Source organism: Prosopis cineraria, unplaced genomic scaffold (assembly GCF_029017545.1).
Source record: "Prosopis cineraria cultivar Desert tree isolate PC_DT_omini unplaced genomic scaffold, ASM2901754v1 PC2, whole genome shotgun sequence".
Taxonomy (NCBI): Eukaryota; Viridiplantae; Streptophyta; class Magnoliopsida; order Fabales; family Fabaceae; genus Prosopis; species Prosopis cineraria.
Window position 1 is genome coordinate 3,741,871 of NW_026555333.1, and position 17,537 is coordinate 3,759,407.

The 17,537-nt window shown below is 34.6% G+C and overlaps 2 protein-coding genes across 6 annotated transcripts; both read left to right on the top strand.

The window, feature by feature from the left end:
• The first annotated feature begins 4,439 nt into the window (after positions 1–4,439).
• On the top strand, positions 4,440–5,471 carry LOC129303822 (heavy metal-associated isoprenylated plant protein 24). The gene is made up of 2 exons (XM_054943360.1): positions 4,440–4,813; positions 4,925–5,471. Exons 1-2 carry the CDS (start codon positions 4,657–4,659, stop codon positions 5,218–5,220), a joined length of 453 nt encoding a protein of 150 aa, XP_054799335.1. The 5' UTR covers positions 4,440–4,656; the 3' UTR covers positions 5,221–5,471.
• Positions 5,472–12,001: 6,530 nt separating this feature from the next.
• On the top strand, positions 12,002–17,179 carry LOC129298916 (agamous-like MADS-box protein AGL104). Of its 5 annotated transcripts, none has more exons than XM_054937364.1 (11): positions 12,002–12,248; positions 13,435–13,488; positions 13,605–13,637; positions 13,861–13,879; positions 14,025–14,116; positions 14,234–14,261; positions 14,363–14,424; positions 14,538–14,637; positions 14,739–15,005; positions 15,101–15,653; positions 16,900–17,179. In XM_054937364.1, the coding sequence occupies exons 1-10, from the start codon at positions 12,064–12,066 to the stop codon at positions 15,215–15,217; spliced, it is 957 nt and encodes a 318-aa protein (XP_054793339.1). In that variant the 5' UTR covers positions 12,002–12,063; the 3' UTR covers positions 15,218–15,653; positions 16,900–17,179. The 5 variants fall into 5 exon arrangements, with proteins under 5 accessions (XP_054793339.1, XP_054793352.1, XP_054793355.1 ...); XM_054937377.1 differs by having other exon boundaries at positions 16,909–17,179; XM_054937380.1 differs by having other exon boundaries at positions 15,104–15,653.
• Positions 17,180–17,537: the final 358 nt, after the last annotated feature.

Sequence of the window (17,537 nt, forward strand, 5' to 3'; positions counted from 1 at the left end):
ACAAATTACGCCACCGGCGGACAGAATTTTAGAACTCAAGTGTGACGTCGATTATCCCTCAGTTTAGACGCGTAGTTAAAAGCAAAATTTGAATTAGTTTTCATGGAACCAGACTGTAGTTGATGTCCTTTGGAGTTTTTCTTTTTGTATACTCACAATTTTAAAATTCAAAATTATAAACTATTTTATTTTATTATATATTATTTTGTTTGATGTGAAACTTTTTATATCAATTTAAATTCACTCATGCATGAACATCTTAACTGTTTATAAAATATCCAACATATATTCCTCAGTTTTCTTATGCGTGTTTAAATTTCTATTTCATAATATAAAGCTTCTTAATTATTTCAAATTTTTTGTTAGTAAATTTTTATAGCAAGTATTCCTCATGTCAGATTTTATGCAATACCTTTGAAAATATAATTAATTAGTGTATGGAATATAGAAAAATTATAGCAAGCAACACTGTCAATGCGACATGAATAATAGGACTCATTATTATTATTATTATTTTTTACTTTTGCACACGATATCTTAAAGCAGTTGAATAATACTAAATTTATTGCTTGTCCAATCCACTTCGGTAAAACTTCACGTGAAAACTCCATTGCCGATGAAAGCCAGTACTATAACTGTAAGTTCGGTGGGTGTTAGCATGTAATTGAAGGCCCAAACTTGCAACTGGCATGGGCTTGTGGCTAAAGGTGAAGGCCCAAAATGGTCGACCACACATTTGGACTGACAAGGCCGGTATTGCCCAAAAAATGGAATTTACTTCGCCAGAAAGGAAGGTGGCCGGAAATGGCCTTCAAACCCGATCTAGATAATTTGCTTATTTAAATTTTTCAGTATTTTGGATTATTTTTAATAAGTAGGGTATTTAGGTATATCTAATTTATTTTTGTTATTTTTAATTACCTTTTAAGATTAGGTATAGAATTTGATTTATTATTTTTAATATTCTCATGTTTCTAAAAATAAATAGCCTTATAATATTTTTATCATAAGCAAACTCTGATTAATTGATTGAATGAAGAATTGGAATTTGCCCCGCCTCATCCCTTTTTCTCTCCCTCTCCCTTCGTTCTTTTCACCTCTCCTTCCCCTCCCCCTTCCTGTTTCACATCGCTTTTCTATTGATCTGTGAAAAATAGGAAGCTTGAAAGATGCGTGGACGAAGACCCGTCAGCAGGCCTAAAGCGGTTCTGGAACTGGGGGCTATTTCTTCTTGAGTTCGAGCCCTTATACATGGATGCTTACTTTCTAAATATATTCTGTTCATTACAGGCCAATGAAGGTACGATATGGACGGTGCAGGTGGGCTCGCGTTCTCCCTCGACTTCATACGCATGCTGGTTTTTGGTTGGAGATGATCATAAGGTGATCTAAAACAAGTGGCAGGACTGGTTTATTTTCTTTGTCCCTCCGCCTTCCTCCCCTTTGTCTGTATCAATAGGTTTACTAGCTCGCACGCCTAGCAATTCCGGAGGGACAATTGTACGAGACCACATTTTATTGATTTGACTCGTTGTGGGGGTCTCTCAACTTTCACAGAATGTGTTTATACATCTACGAGTTAAGGTTCATTGCAGCTAGCTAGGGCACTATATGCAAGCAGGAAACCGTCGTACCAGTATACCTAAAAGACTAGCTAGTAAGATTAACCATTTTTGAAATTAAAGCTATGTGGGTAGGATATTTGTCCGTATCCTGCAATCCATCTAAAGCTCAGAGTGGATGGTGGATCATCCTTTTAATGAGCCAGTCTAGACACGTCGAAATTTATAGTACATCTCAAGAATAATATAAAAGTTTTAAAAAAATTAATTAATTTGAATCAAGTTTTAAGTGTCAAGTTTAAAAAATTTATAAGTTTAATTTTTAATTTTATAATTTAGTTGTAATAAATTTACAGTTAATTTTTTAAAATTTAACATAATTATTTTTTCTATTAAAATTTGTAATACAAAGTCATAAATTTATCATAATAAAATTATAAAATTAAAAATTAAATTTATAAATTTTTAAAATTTAATACTTAAAATATAAATTAAATTAATTGATCTTCTTAAAAATTTACTTGTCAATCGCCCTGTGTCCCTCCTACACTAAGACGTGTACAACAACAATGATATTACTGGTGGTCCCTTTTTCTGTGTGTAATCTTATATACATATACTCTAAATTAAGTTACGGGTGATCAATCGACCTGACACTCGTGACTGAACAATAATCTATTAGTTTCAATCACGTGGTGGTGACAATCGAATAAGGTATGATTTGTTGGATTTAGTCTCACGTCTACACTAGCCACTCTATTCGTTTAATTAAATGATTTATTATAGCAGGATAATGCTTCATATTAGGTAGGGTGGTGGCTAGCTACATTGATTTGTTTTTTGACCTTTTAGAGCTATATTGATTTGAAGAAAGATCGCTACGGCTGGTGGCGTATTTAAAATAGTCATTGCCTATGAACTAAACGTCGGTGATCCAGTGCAAAGGGGTGAAGGATGAGACTCCTGAAAGGCACGCCGATGTTGTCTCGGTGTCATTTCATAAGTGGGAGTGCATTTATTTAAAGTTGAATTGCTTCACAAACTGACATTGCCTTTATTGAATCGTGATTTAACTTGCCGGACACGAACTCGATCTGGGAGGGTCTTGTGATCAATTTAAGAATTAAAAATGTCGCTGCCTTATGCCACAACTTGTGAAAGTTTAAGTGAGAGATTAAACAAAGGAGCAATCAGAGAACGCGAACAAGAGGGTTCGTTTTCAAGGACAGGGCATTTGGGACGCGTAATTAATGAAGATATATGGATTACTCGTGTAGTGGCACAGTAGGGCCTTTGTCTTATTTTTCTAATGTCACCCTCACCAAGTCGCCAATTAATAATGTCAAGTCTTGATGAGAGCTGTAGCTGTGCCTGTATGTTCTCTTTCAATAATTTTTATTTTTCTTTTAAGTCCACAGCTTATGAAGCTCTGTAATGACTCCCGCTGCCACGTAGCCGGCAACTATACCACACAGGTGTCTTGACGCGTTAGTTATAAACCCCTCCAGTCCTCAATTATTGTTCATAATTTCAACCTGAAAAATAACAATCGATTTAAAAAAGAAACAAAAAGCCTGAAAAGTAAAAACAACAATCGCAACCAAGAAATAAAATTGGCCACATATTCGAAGTTTTAAAAAATGGTGCAAGAGTGGCCACCGCCATATAAAATCATAGTCGTTTGATTGTTGGGAGTGATAGAGAGATAAAATAAAACGGGCTCCACCCCACTGTTACGAGATCATATATATCTGACTTGGGGCCCGCCGCTAATATGTATATCGTCTTACATGCCGGTCAGAACAACTAAAATTATATTAAAATTTCACGTAAAAAATTAATTATTATAAAATTTAGTAACAATTCAGCTAAGTCAATTTTTTTAATTCAGCTATCCTTAAATTTTGTTATAATTAATTTTTTTATATAAGATTTAAATATAATTCTCCAGAGAACAATTAGCTTAATTAGATGCAGGAATTTTAGGCAAATCAATAAAGCAAGCGTTATAGCAATTAATTCTCATAATTCTTCTCAAGGTCTCGAGTGGAATGGATAGCCATCTCCTTCGCTAAATCTGTAGTATCTCAAGCCGGTAGTTATTAATTCATGCACTTAGAACACTTCATAGAGTAATAATAACTATTTGAGGGAAATCTTTTCAAGCTTTCAGGGGTACGATGTCCATTTTATTGTTGCTTTTATTTGAAATAGGTTTCTTTAAAATACATATTTGTTATTATTTTTTTATCCTTTTTATTTAAAATAGTTAGCATGTATTTAAAAATTCATGAATTCAGCTAGCATTTGTTCGACTACAATCAAACCATTAAACTTAAAATCATGGGCGGTCATGTTTTTAATATTTAATGTGGTAATATAATTATTCTAAGACAACGAATATATTGAATGTTGATTTACATATCTATATTAATATTTATTATAATTAATTTATGGCCAGACTGCTACTTTTGCAAATACACATGAAGATGTAAGAAGAGGTTCTGTTGAAGGAATCGCCGAATCAAATTGAGCAACCAGGAGGCTCCTGTCAGCCCGAGGAGCCTAGTCAATTCCTCGGGCATTAATTTTTAACTGTGAAGTTAAGATTGAGATATGAAACGAAGATAAGAAGATTGTAAGAGCAGGCTGAGACAACCCAACTTCACTCTCTAAAATTATTAAATGCGTATATTATATAGTAAACAGGACTCCTCAATATTTTTTTGTCCCACGGTCCATTATTTTCACATACAAATCCAAACGAAAGCCACGGAGGCCAAGAGCGTTAAAGACCCTTTCATCACTTGTCACTTAATCACTGGCCGTCCCATTATATATTCCATCTCCTAACTCATTACTGTCTAATGCCTAATCGTATTTGTTTCCCACCACGCTTCCCAGCCACTTGAACACAAAAAGAGATTTGCACCCGTCATTTTCCATATTCAACTTTGGAATCAGCCTGCTCATGGCGTGGCCTCAAATCATATATATATATATATATATATAAATAAAATAGAATAGAATAGCACAGCACACGATCGATTACTCTGAAAGGTGAAACCCAGGAGCAAAGAAAGAGAGGCAAAACATGGGCGTAGAAGGCACTCTGGAATACCTGTCTAATTTACTCAGCAGTAGCAAGAAGAAGAAGAAGAAGAAGCCAATGCAAACCGTAGCTCTGAAAATCAGAATGGACTGTGAAGGGTGCGCGCGCAAGGTCGAGAACGTTCTCTCCGGCGTTAAAGGTACATATCCTTGGTTGATTAACAGCCGCTTCACAGAGATTCTTCACTCGTGTAGACTTGGATCGGGTAGTACAGTCGATTTGACATAATAATTTCGGAGGGTGTGTGCAGGAGCGAAGTCGGTGGACGTGGACTTGAAGCAACAAAAAGCGACAGTGACGGGATATGTTGAGGCGAAGAAAGTGCTGAAGGCAGCACAGAGCACAAAGAAGAAGGTGGAGCTGTGGCCTTACGTGCCCTATACCACGGTGGCTAACCCGTATGTGGCTCAGGCCTACGACAAGAAGGCCCCTCCTAATATGGTTAGGCGCGTCCCTGACACCGCGACCATTTCCGAGACTACCGTCGATGATCGTTATGTCCAGATCTTCAGCGATGAAAATCCAAATGCTTGCTCTGTCATGTAGCTCTTATATATATGCCACGTACGTGTGCGTGTCTTTTTCTAATAAATGAATTGAAACTTGTAAGTTAGGTTTGGAATGGACGGTGGCAGGGAATTTTGAAGGCATGGTGAGTTTAGGCATCTAAAGAATTCCTTCAAACAACCCAGAAGACTTTTTCATTAATTAATTAGTTTCCCCGTTCTGTTTTGTATATCCCGGATGCTCGCTCCTCTTTTAATTTTGAAATGAAGTCCGGCCAAGTTCAGCCATGATTCTTAACTCTTCAATCAATTGCACGGTATACAAAACTCCCAACATATATTCCGGCGATCACTGGGGAGACGTACGTCGGTAAATGAATAAAATATACAGGGATCATATTGTTGATGTTATATTTTTCCGTAACTGACCTTCATATAATTTGTTACGTGTATGGTACGATATTAAACCGCATGTGATTATTTGGGAAAATGGTGAAGGATACCTTAGTTGTGACCTTTACATGAAAAATAATAATAAATGACGGGGATGGGGGACCGATTTGGTTACTTTAATAGCTGAACTCGTATTTACACTTGAATAGAAATGCATTCTTATGAGTTTTCTTGTTGATTTTTCAATAAATTTAAATTTAAATGTTCTGATCTTTACTCGTTATTTCAAATTCCTCCTAATTATTCTTTTTTTCCCCTTCAGACAAGCATCTGACATTATATTTGGAAGATTTTTTTAAAAGGAATGGAATGGAATGATATGACTAAAAAATATAAATTATTATTTATGATTTTTTTTTTAAAGGATGAAGGGCAAGGAAAGGCTCTTGTCAGTTATAAAAATACTTTATATCAGACGCTGACCAACGACCCTCATGACACTTGAGAGGTCTCCCCTATTTATTATTGAGTACTATTTGTTCTTTGCATGTGAAAATGAGCGTATAGCAGATCAGATATTGTTGTTCGTTAAATATAGATTAACTTGGTCAATTAGGCGCGTTAATTCCCCCGAGTCAGGAGAATGAGTTATTAGCAAGAACGAAGAAACTGGAGAGTTTTGTAACCAACTTTTGACTCTTTGTTTGAGTGTTTTCCCAACCTATAGCTATGGCTTGCGCCCTACGCGGCCACCATTTATTTATAATTAAGTTGGAACCGTATGTTAAAATTATAATAGAGAGAAGGATGGTGCATTTCGCTTTATGGATTATTGACCCATGCCTATTTGCCTATATTCTCTTCTCCGTGTACCTCACGATAACTACATAGCATTTATATTATGTTGGTTTTAATTCGGGAAAGCAGATTAAGCTCGTTTAAAGTTAAACCCGTAGAATAGGGAGGGGGGGCTTGCAAACAAAAACTCAAAATAGTGAATCAGGTTTAAACAGATTTGCCTGTACAGGCCGAGTGTCAACCATTTGAGCCTGCGTATTATTATTATTTTTAAAATTTTTTTATCATTAACATGGCTGACTTCTCGTGGACTTAGAAAAAAATTAAAGAAAAAATTACGGTTTCACACAAGAAAAATTATACTGTGTTGTCTAATTTTAGTTTAATTATTAATTAATTTTGTAGTAATTAATTTTGTTAGGTGAAATTTTAACACAATTCTCCCAAAATTAAAGCTGTCCTCACATCACATATGTGAGCCCGTGTCCACTTAGAAGAGGAGGAAAAAGTTGAACCATAAATCCCCTAATTCAGTCGGGTGCATGATTCATTCAGCCTTCACTCCTCACTTTCTCCAGTCTGCTTCTGCTCACCGCCTCGCATCGCAAGTCGTCTCCTTCCCCGTCATCACAAGTCGTCCTTGCTCCTGCTTCTGCTCACTCATCGAACGTCCCTGTCACTGACTCCAACAGTGCTCGCTCTAAGACCTAAGTCCTGACAGTGATCGACTAGTCGGCTCGCCGACATCAGTCTCCCAAATCCTCCTTCTCGTCGCTCATTGTGCATTTGTGAACTCCCAATCCTAGATCATCACTTACCCTCATGTAGCTGATAAAAGTTTTATCGTGAACCCTTCTCCGTCATGTTTTTTTCTATTTTTGTTTGCGTTAATGATGCTCTATTCCTTTTGCTTTCCCTGTTGATACTGTAAACAGGGCTTCTTCTAGATCCTGAGTGGAAGTAAGTGATGTTGGGAAATAGTTCCATTTTGGTTCTTACTACTTGAAGGCTGACCTAGCCTTGTAAAGCAAGAACCTTTCCGGCAGTTAGATTGCGAACTTTTTAGATTCCAAGGACTACGTTTCTTTTATGCTTTCCTCGATGATTTTTTTGATTTCACAGCTCAAATTACTAATTAGTTAATGAATTAAATCAATCGTTATTTGAATTTCATCTCATGCATACAAACTTGTTCTGATAATCCATCCAAACTTCTTGATAGTGATAAAGAAGATGATAATGATGATGCTATTAATAGTTGAGTATTTATGTGTGTTGGCACTTTTGTGTTGGTGAAATGAAGTATTTCCAGTTTAATGAAAAATTTTAAAAAACAATAATCCTAAGCTTGCTGTGTCAAAGATCAGGCTTTGCATTTTAAGGTTTCAAAAGGTGTTTGAGTTTAAACAAGTTGGCTCCTTTAAACTCAATTTTATTAAGGATCAACATGTTTTTTCAACTCTACTACTCGCATTGTGTTTTAGGGGTTTGGCAAGATGTTTTCCTACAACACTAGAAATTTGCCAACGGTACTTGGATGATTTTTTTACCTTGTATTTTGGGTCGACGATTTCACATCAATATAAAACGTAAAATCTATATAGAGTGAATATTCATAAATTATAAACGCTGCCTTCATTACTGGACTTTTATAATGCACGGGATTGAATATCTAGTTTTCAATTAATACACAATCCCTAAGTCAATTAAAAATAGGGTTGAAGAGCATAAATACTTAGCGGTTTTTTTTCTAGGTACACTTAGTTTCTTTAAGTGAATAAAAATACAAAAATATTCATAAACTTATTAAAATGATGAGTGCAAAGGTCCCCATTTCATTAAATTTAATCAATGTCTATTAACATTGATAGTTTAAAAAAAGGAAGCAAATGTAAAGTGAAAAAATATCCATAAATTTTTTTTCCAAAATCTTCTAATATCCTAAAACCAACAATAGTATATGAATATCCATTAATTTTATAAAATAAGCCAATTTTTTTCAATCCATCAAGTTCTATTCTTATAGATTCACAGTCAACATCACATAATTTTAAAAAATAAAAAAATATTAGAGTTGGTAATTTGGGTCAAGTCCAACAAACTAACAAAAATAAGCCCACAAAATTTTAGGGCATGACTTGAAAATTTAAAAAAATTTCTTTATTTTGAGCTTTTTGAGTGACTAGAATAAGCTTAAAAAAATTCGGATCAAGCCCAAATCTGAATAAATTTAGCTTGAATATCTAAATTCTTTTTTATTGTTAATAAAATTAAATTAAAATTAGATAAAAATTAAAAATCCTAATTTTTAAGATAAAATTGAAATTGAATAAATAAAAATAAAATAAAATTTAAAATTTTAATATTTGAGCCAGCTCAAACAAACCTAAAAACCCAAGCTATTTGAGTCTAATGAGTTTTATATGTCTTTATCTTTTATTATATATTGATTATTAAGTCCAAGAATTTTATTCTATATGACACTTCTCACATCAATAAATGTCTAATTGCACTTGAATAACCTTACAAACACAAAATGGTTAAATTATAAAATTGAAAAATAAAAACTCCAAACATATTCTAACAATAGATCACTCTAAGTAACAGGGTACGTCGGCAAATGAATAAAATGTACAGCGATCCTACTGTCAATATTATATTTTCCTGTAATTGACTTTTATAATTCGTTACGTAAATGGTACTATATTAAACAGCATATGTTTATTTGGGAAAATCTTTAATTGCGACCTTTACCAGGAAAAAAAATAATTTCGTAAATGGTACTATATTAAACAGCATATGTTTATTTGGGAAAATCTTTAATTGCGACCTTTACCAGAAAATAGTAATAATAATAATAATTCTTGTTGTTGTTGTTGTTGTTGTTTCACCATTCAATAGACATACTTAGTTTCAATAAATTTAATTTCAAATTTAAATTTAAATATTCTCATATCAAGTTATTTTCAAATTTTTTCCTAATTATTTTTTGAGTTAAAGGATATTATTTTCCTTCAACTTTTACAAATGGTGTATCAAATAACTTATTAAAAAAATTAATTGTGACTGTTAATCGACCCAAGAAATTCCAGAAATCGACAGAAAAAATTATAAAGAAAGACCCATAAAATTACAAATTAATACAAAATAAAAATTAATTAATATCGATTAAGTCCTTTTTGAAGTCATTTTTTATAATTTTAAAGTCTTTTTTAAAATTTTTTGAATCAATTAACGATTGATATTAACTTTTAAATGACATAGTATCCAATGCATTATTTTTAAAAGTTGAAGGAAAAATTATATCACATAAAAGTTTAGGATATCAAATACTTGTGAGCAAATAGTTGAGAGGCAGCCTTTGACACCCTTATTCTTTTAAAAAATTACAAATAAGTCCTGTACAATAGCTTATTTACAAATAAATTATGCAAAATTTAAAAACTGCAATCCAATCTCTTAAGATTTGAGTGTAATTTATTATTTAGAGTGCAAATATAATATTACCCCTATTAATTTGGCTTTCACTTACAACTGAAACTTTAAATTTCACAACCAAATTTTGCAATTCACAAGTGAAATTTCTTGCTTAACATTTGATATAATATGGAGTCTCAATAGAATTAGTAATGCATACTTAATGCTATAATTAGTCTAATTGGGATGTAAATAAAGTAATATAGCTCATTTGGAATTTACATGTTTAATTGGGATGTAAAATTCATAATTCACTCTATAATTAGTACCTTAAGTAGGCATAATTAACTTCATGTTATATCGAGCATTAAACAAGATATTTGACTAGTGAATTATGAATTTTTACTTATAAATTATAAAATTAGAGTTATAAGTGAATGCTAATCAAATTAATAAGAGTAGTATTGTCTTTCCATCATAACATCAAATTATACTTGAGTTCCAAGACTTAATAATAGTTTTCAAATTTCACAAGATTCATTTATAAATAAATTTCCTATACGGGACCTCTTTGTAATTTACCTATTCTTTTTTTTTTCTTCAGACAAGGGTTTGTCTAAACTTATCTAAGATTCTTAGATCCGTGCTGGTTATGACTTGTGGTTTTCACATGGTGATTGGTGAATAACAAACTTAAATATAGGAATACTTTATATCAGACGTCGATCAATGACCACCTGAGAAGTTTTATCCCTATTTATTAATCACTAATAATATTTTTTCCTCTGTAAATGAAAATGATGAGCGTATAGATCAGATATAATTATAGTTAGCTCGGTCAATTACGCGCGATATTATTCCCCCGAGGTAGGAAATGAGTTAGGAATAACAGAAACAAGAGTTTTGTAACCAAATTTTGACTCTTCGTTTGAGTCTTTTCCCAACTTATAGCCACGGGCTTGAATATTACGCGTCCACCATTCATTTATAATTAAGTTGAAACCGTTTGTTAAAACTGTAGTAGAGATAAGCATATGCATTTCTATATGGATTTTGACCAATACCAGTTTTCCTATATTCTCTTCCGTTCCCACATATTGCCTTACACTAACTACTAACTACAGCATTTATATTATAAAATGGCTTCATAACGTGTTTTCGGGGGTTCGGTAAGATCTTTTAATTTCCTACAGCACTGGAACTTTGCTAAGAGCATTTGCATGATTTTTTGCCTTGTGTTTTTGGCGGATGTTTTCACATCAATATAAAATGCAAAATCTATATATAGTGAATATTCATAAATTATAAACACTCCTTCATTTACTAGACTTTTATAATGCACGGAATTGAATAGTTTTCAATTACTACGTAATCCCCAACTCAATTAAAAATAAGACGAGAGAAGAAGAAGTCCATTTTAAATTTCTATAGCATTACAAAAACACATAATTTTTTTACGACGGGTTTTGATTACTTTTAATTTGCTTATTTACTATAGCTAACAAAATAAAAATATGATTAGATTATCAATATAATACTTGTAGTTAAAAGATAGGGTAAAAAACATCGTAACAAAATAACTTGGTGCGGACTTATAGATGGCCGTCTCCAGCCTTTGTATGAAATTAATTATTGAACCGTTAGATTTTTAATGAAAATATAGAACACCTTGGTTCTTAATAAAAACCAAGGATTTATATATGGGCGTGAAGTCGTGTTCAAAAAATTTATACCATTGAGATCAAAGTAGGTTATTGAATTGAATTTAGTCTTATAGCCTTTCAAGTATTATATAACATATATAACAAGGCCACACTTAGTTGTAGATAACACTTGATTAAGCAGAAATAGAGAATGAGACAAAGTAGCTAGGTAGGTAGAGAAGAGACAGAGACAGAGTGGAATTTTGAAAGAGTAGTGTTTTATAATAGTTATATTGGTTGGATGAAGAGTAGTGTTTTACGTATAATAACCAATAATTATAATTGTGATGAGAGCATTAAGCAGCTGAGACTCTTTCCTTTAAAAATCCTTCAATCTCTGTGCCTCCATTTTCTCCTCTCCCACCCATTTATAACCATCCCCCACTCTCTCTCTCATATCCAACTGTCCCTCGTTTCTAGGTGTTTCATGCACGCCCATGCATTTCCGCATTTATATAAATTCCACCTTTTCCATTTCTAAAAAAAAGAGACAGGGTCCTTTAGATTTCCTCATACAGAATCTGCAATTTCCTTAATTTGCATGCTTTGCATTTCACGTTCATAACTTAGAAATGGGTCGTGTCAAATTGGAGATTAAGAGAATAGAGAACACCATAAATCGTCAGGTCACATTCTCCAAGCGCAGAAATGGCCTCATCAAGAAAGCCTACGAGCTGTCCATTCTCTGCGACATTGATATTGCTCTCATCATGTTCTCTCCTTCAGGCCGTGTCAGTCACTTTTCCGGCAGAAGAAGGTTCTCTCTCCTTTCTCTATGCATTTTCTTCGTTTGTTCAATTACGCGCCCTATCTTTCCATCATTTCCTTCTTCTTCTTCAATCTCTGAATGTTTTTCTCTTTAATCTCACATGAATGAATCCTCAGCAACGCGAGAAAATTGAACCATGACTTGGCTAATGATTTATGTTAATATAATTATGCTCAGAACAAGAAGCACCCACACAAAGTAGATCGGATTGTTGATTATTCTAGTAACAGAAGCAATAGAATTTGGAGGGCGTAAGGAAACTTGGCGATTGGCGCATTATATGAAATCTATCATATAGAAGAAAAACCCAGATCATTATTTTCTTCTTTTGACAACGGGTATCAATGTGTTGATGTTTAATCATTTTCTTTAGAGCCAAAATTTTTCTCTAAAGTTCATTTCACCTCTTTGAGGTGCACTCTGCTGATTATTTCTCCTAAAATACTTGTATCATACCTGCATTGGCCGCCCTAATTTTATTTTTTGAAAAAAAAAAAAACCTGTTCCATGCCTAAAAAGGGATAAGTGTTCATATGTTACAACTAGAAATACGAGTAATCTCCTACAGATTAGGATCTTCAGTCTTGACTCAGATATGGTGAAACCTTTGCTTTGAATTCGAAAGTCGTGGCAATTGAAATTTTAAAATCATATATTTACAAACTTTAATAATAATACAATACAATATTAACTGTGTTGATAGTTCCTTAATATGCAGTATTTAACCGAATTTTAAAAGGATAAGAAATTGGTTTTCGAGCTATTTATAAAACTTAAAACATTTAAGTATCAAATCGGTCATTCATTTTTTTTTAAAACGAAGGTAAAAACTTTTCTCTCGACTAATTCTTACTGAGATTTGAACTTTAGAATTTTTAATTTTTTAAAAATATAAAATATTTTAGTGCTAATAACTATTGAACTAGGGAACCTTACATTTCGTATTTATAGAACGGAAATGTTTTCATAATCGTACGATAGGCCAAATTTTTGCAGCTAATAAAATTTAGGGACGGTGAGCTTACCTCAAGTCCTGAGTCTGAAAAAAAAAATTTATTGTAACACTGATAATGATTAATGTCCTCATAATTTTCTGATGCTTTATTTCGGGTATTTTGCTTTGGCTTTTTGAATAAAATTTATTCACTATTATTATTATTATTGTGGTAATCAGAATTGAAGATGTATTCACACATTACATCAATCTACCAGATCAAGAAAGAGATGGGTATGTTTGTTCTTTTTTTTTTTGAATTAAAATGCAATTGTTCTTAAGCTGGTGGGTACTCCTTAATACAACTTGGCTTTTCGATCTGATCATTTATAGTATTGGGTTACTTGCAGCGCTATAACCTTTCCAGAGCAACCGTACCGCAGGTATATATTTTCTAACCCATTATCTCCTCTTTTGCCGTCTTTTATTCTCTTCCAAAAAAAAAAAATTAATAAGTCAAACTAAGTTAATCAAATGTCATGTATACTTGTGCGTTATTTTTAAACTTAATTAGGATACTTTTTATTTCAGACACCCATCGCTTACTCACGATAATATGATTTGTAAAATTTCCTCACTTTTTTTCCCCTTTTGAAACTGATGCAGGAATATTCAGGACAAAGAGGTATGGCCATATACTGTGTAATAACCACATCAATCGTCTTTGGTGACTGTTAGGGATAGGCAAGGAGCGAGACAATAATGTAGAGTTTTTTCATGTAATCAATGCAAATCTCGGTACAATTTGCAAATGTTTGTGCATTTTGCAGTATCTGTTGAGGACCCTTCAACAACTGAAGAGCGAAAATGACATAGCTCTTCAGCTGGCCAAGTTCGTTCCATCTCCTCTTCTCACCAACAAGTTTGTTTGTTTGTTTGTTTTTTTTAAATCCCCATTGAAATCATTATGATTAATTTCTAACGGTGCCAAATTTGTTCCTTTCCTGCCATTGAAATTTCATCGATTGCTTGGCCATAGTCCCGGAGACATCAACTCGGAGATTGAAGTAAGAAAAGACAGCGATTCAATCCATGCTCAATTTTTCTTTTTCTTTTTTTTCGGGTCTTATTCCTCGTGAATGATGTATATCTCATTTTTGTCCTTCAGGAGCTTCAACAAGAAGTGAACAGGTTGCAGCAACAGCTTCAAATGGCGGAAGAACAGATACGGTGCGTTGATTTTTTTTTTTAAAAAAAAAATTTGGATGCACCCTATTCAATTTTATCCCGCCCCCTACATGGACACAATGTGATTTGTGAGTTTGGGGAACGGCTGGGAATAGGATATACGAGCCGGAGCCATTGAAGATGACATCAACGGCGGAGCTGGAATCGAGCGAAAAGCATCTGGTAGATATGCTGACGCGTGTAATGCAGAGGAAGGTAGGACACGTGGTATATGAATGCATTCTAGTGATGATGACGTGGGCATGCATGCATGAGTTGAATAAGTGGCATGTGATGTAATGGTAAATGGGGTGCAGGAATACGTGATGAGCAACCATCTGTCATCATACGATCCGTCGGTGATGACGTCATTGGAGAACGTGGGATGGTTAGGGGAGGGGGGCGAGAGCCACTCGCATGTATTCGACGCGTCGGGGACGTTGGATCCACTGACATCGACGGTGTACGAGGCATTCTCCCAGGGAGGGAGGAGCAACAACGGGGAGTGCCACGTGGGCGAGGGAAGCGCCGACGCAAATCTGCAGGCCTGGCCTCAAGGCTACACAATATATCCTGCCATGCAGGTAATTCGGGAAGCTTGATGAATCATTTGGTTTTTGATGATGATGCGTGTGAATTTTGGTTGCTGATGGGACTTGATGACTGTGCATGGGAGCAGCAGGAGATGGTGGGAGCAGACATGCAGGAGATAATGCAGCCGCAGCTCAACAATGTGGCCATCCCCAGTGACTTCGACTCCAAAACTCATCCTCACCTCACTCCCCAATCACTCTGACTCTATCTATCCTCTTCTCTCACTAACTTCATCTTCTTCAACCCTCTCCTCCTATATACTCTTTTTCATATCTCCCCATTCAGTTCCCATATGCCTTTTTCCCCTCTTCCTTCACATATCTTTCCCTTCTTCCTCCTCCTCTTCCTGTTATTTGGCTTCTTCGTTTTCTCTTCAGGGGTGTTTACAGGATTCTTCCTCTTCTCCCTTTTTTAATCCTAACTTCTTCTTCAACCTCTCTCTGCTTGTGAATAAAGATTGTCCTACAGATATATTATGGCTTGCTAACAGAGTAATGACCTTCCTCTTTTACCTTTTTCCAAGAGCCAGCCAAGTCATGAATCGAACGGCCATAGGCATGGAATCTCATTTCCAAACAATCTTAATGCTGGTTTTCACGACGCCGCCTCCTTCAACCCTGCTTCACCCTTACAATTTGGTGTGTCGCTTTTTCTTTCTGATCTTTTCCATCTTACACATTATAGTTTGTATCCTACATGGCCTGGCCAGCACCGGGCCCGAGGCCTGTGTCATTGGGCCGCTTGAAAATGGGTGGCTTCTTCCGTCCGTCTCTTGTTTTACTTTTTTTTTTTTGAGTAAATACTGAAATTCATTCAAAACTAGGAAAAAATTAATACAAAGTACAAAAAGGAGAGGCGAATATAAGCGTTCCAAGCTAGAAAGTTCGCATTACAAATTACATCCTGTAAGCAAGATTAATAGATACAATCCAATTTCTAGTAGTTAAACAAAATATAGGTTTCATAAATGATATCCTTGAAGGGTTGATCAAGACCAAAGCCTTTGAGAATGAGGTTCATCGTTTCAGCAGAAACAAAATAGGCTTCAACCCTTCTAAATCCCTTTTTTAAATTCTCGTAGCATGTGAGTTGGGCCTCAGCTCACATAACTCACCTTAAAATAACTTGAACATCGCATCTGCGGCTGATTATACTGTGCCTGGAAATAAAACAGCAATTAAACAAATGCCTGGATTTTTTTGGGAGGCCGAAACAAATTCCAGAAATTGAAGTCTGTCTATGAAGTAGGGAATTCGAGCAATAAAAAGATGCATTCATTATCACGGGAGCGTGGGAGGGAACCAAAATTTTTTATTAGATTTTTCATTGTTTAGCCATAGATCTTCCATAAATCATTTCTCCCCATATATAGTAGATGTACAAGTAAGGACACAGTTCTCTTGTGAATCTTTGTGTACTTTCTTTTTTCTTTTCTTTTTTTGCCAAAAATCTTTGAGTACTTGTTTCTTATTTTTCTTTCTTGTGAGGATTTCATTTTACTTTCAAATTATATACGCCACTCTTTCACTAAATTAAAAAAAAAATCCCGAGTAAATTTGTTAAAAAATTACATTTTTATTTTTAAAATATCTGCTACCCATTTTAATTTTACTATATCTATTGGATTGAAATGGCTTCAATTATTATAGATATGCTTTGTTACACACACACACACAATTAACATAGAATCTACTCTTTCTTGTTTACTTTATAAACGGAGAAGATTTTGATGCATTTTTGAGTTTGGAAACAGGTTTTATATTAAAACTTCATGTTTCTTTTTATCAATACAAAACAGAACTTACCTTTTCAAGTCTTATTGTTTTCCAAAAGAAAACGCATCCAACTTGATCGATCCGGACTTAATTTGAGATTAAAACATAGATTTGGCAGGGCAAAGCTATGACTCTACCAGAATGACAAGGACTGAATAAGCACCACCCAAGGATTTTGAATATAGAGATTGCTGAATTCTGAGGAAATCAATTGGCATAAAAGAACTTTCTTTTCTCATATGTAGAAAAGCTTATACCGACTGTTAGGGGTCTGGTGCTCCTGAGAATCACCAATCCCCAACTAGCCAACATTCGTCGTCGGAATCCCCGCGATTACCGGGGGCGCTGGGAAAACAGAAGAAGCACAATCTGCTCCGGGAGGTTGCATGACAGAGAGTGAGGGTCGAGGGGTGAAGTCCCAGACTGGCGGGGCGAGCTCTTTCTCTGCACCGAGGAGTTGAACTCGAAGCTGCTTGACTCATGTTAGTGGACAGAGATGATGCCCGCGCAACCATGACTGATAAACAGCTAGGGCCCCGGAGACGACCATCGTAGGCCGATGCGCTGCGGGTCGCCGTCTCTTTTCAGCATCAAACTCTGATGACCATTTTAATTTCAAAATAAAATAATATCCAAACTGTTTAATTTTGGTTGGTTAAAAAAAATTAATTTCGTTTCTTTATTTCAAAGATTTTTCTCGCCAATAAAATCTACTTTTCATGCAGCGGTAAAAAGTACATTTTCCAA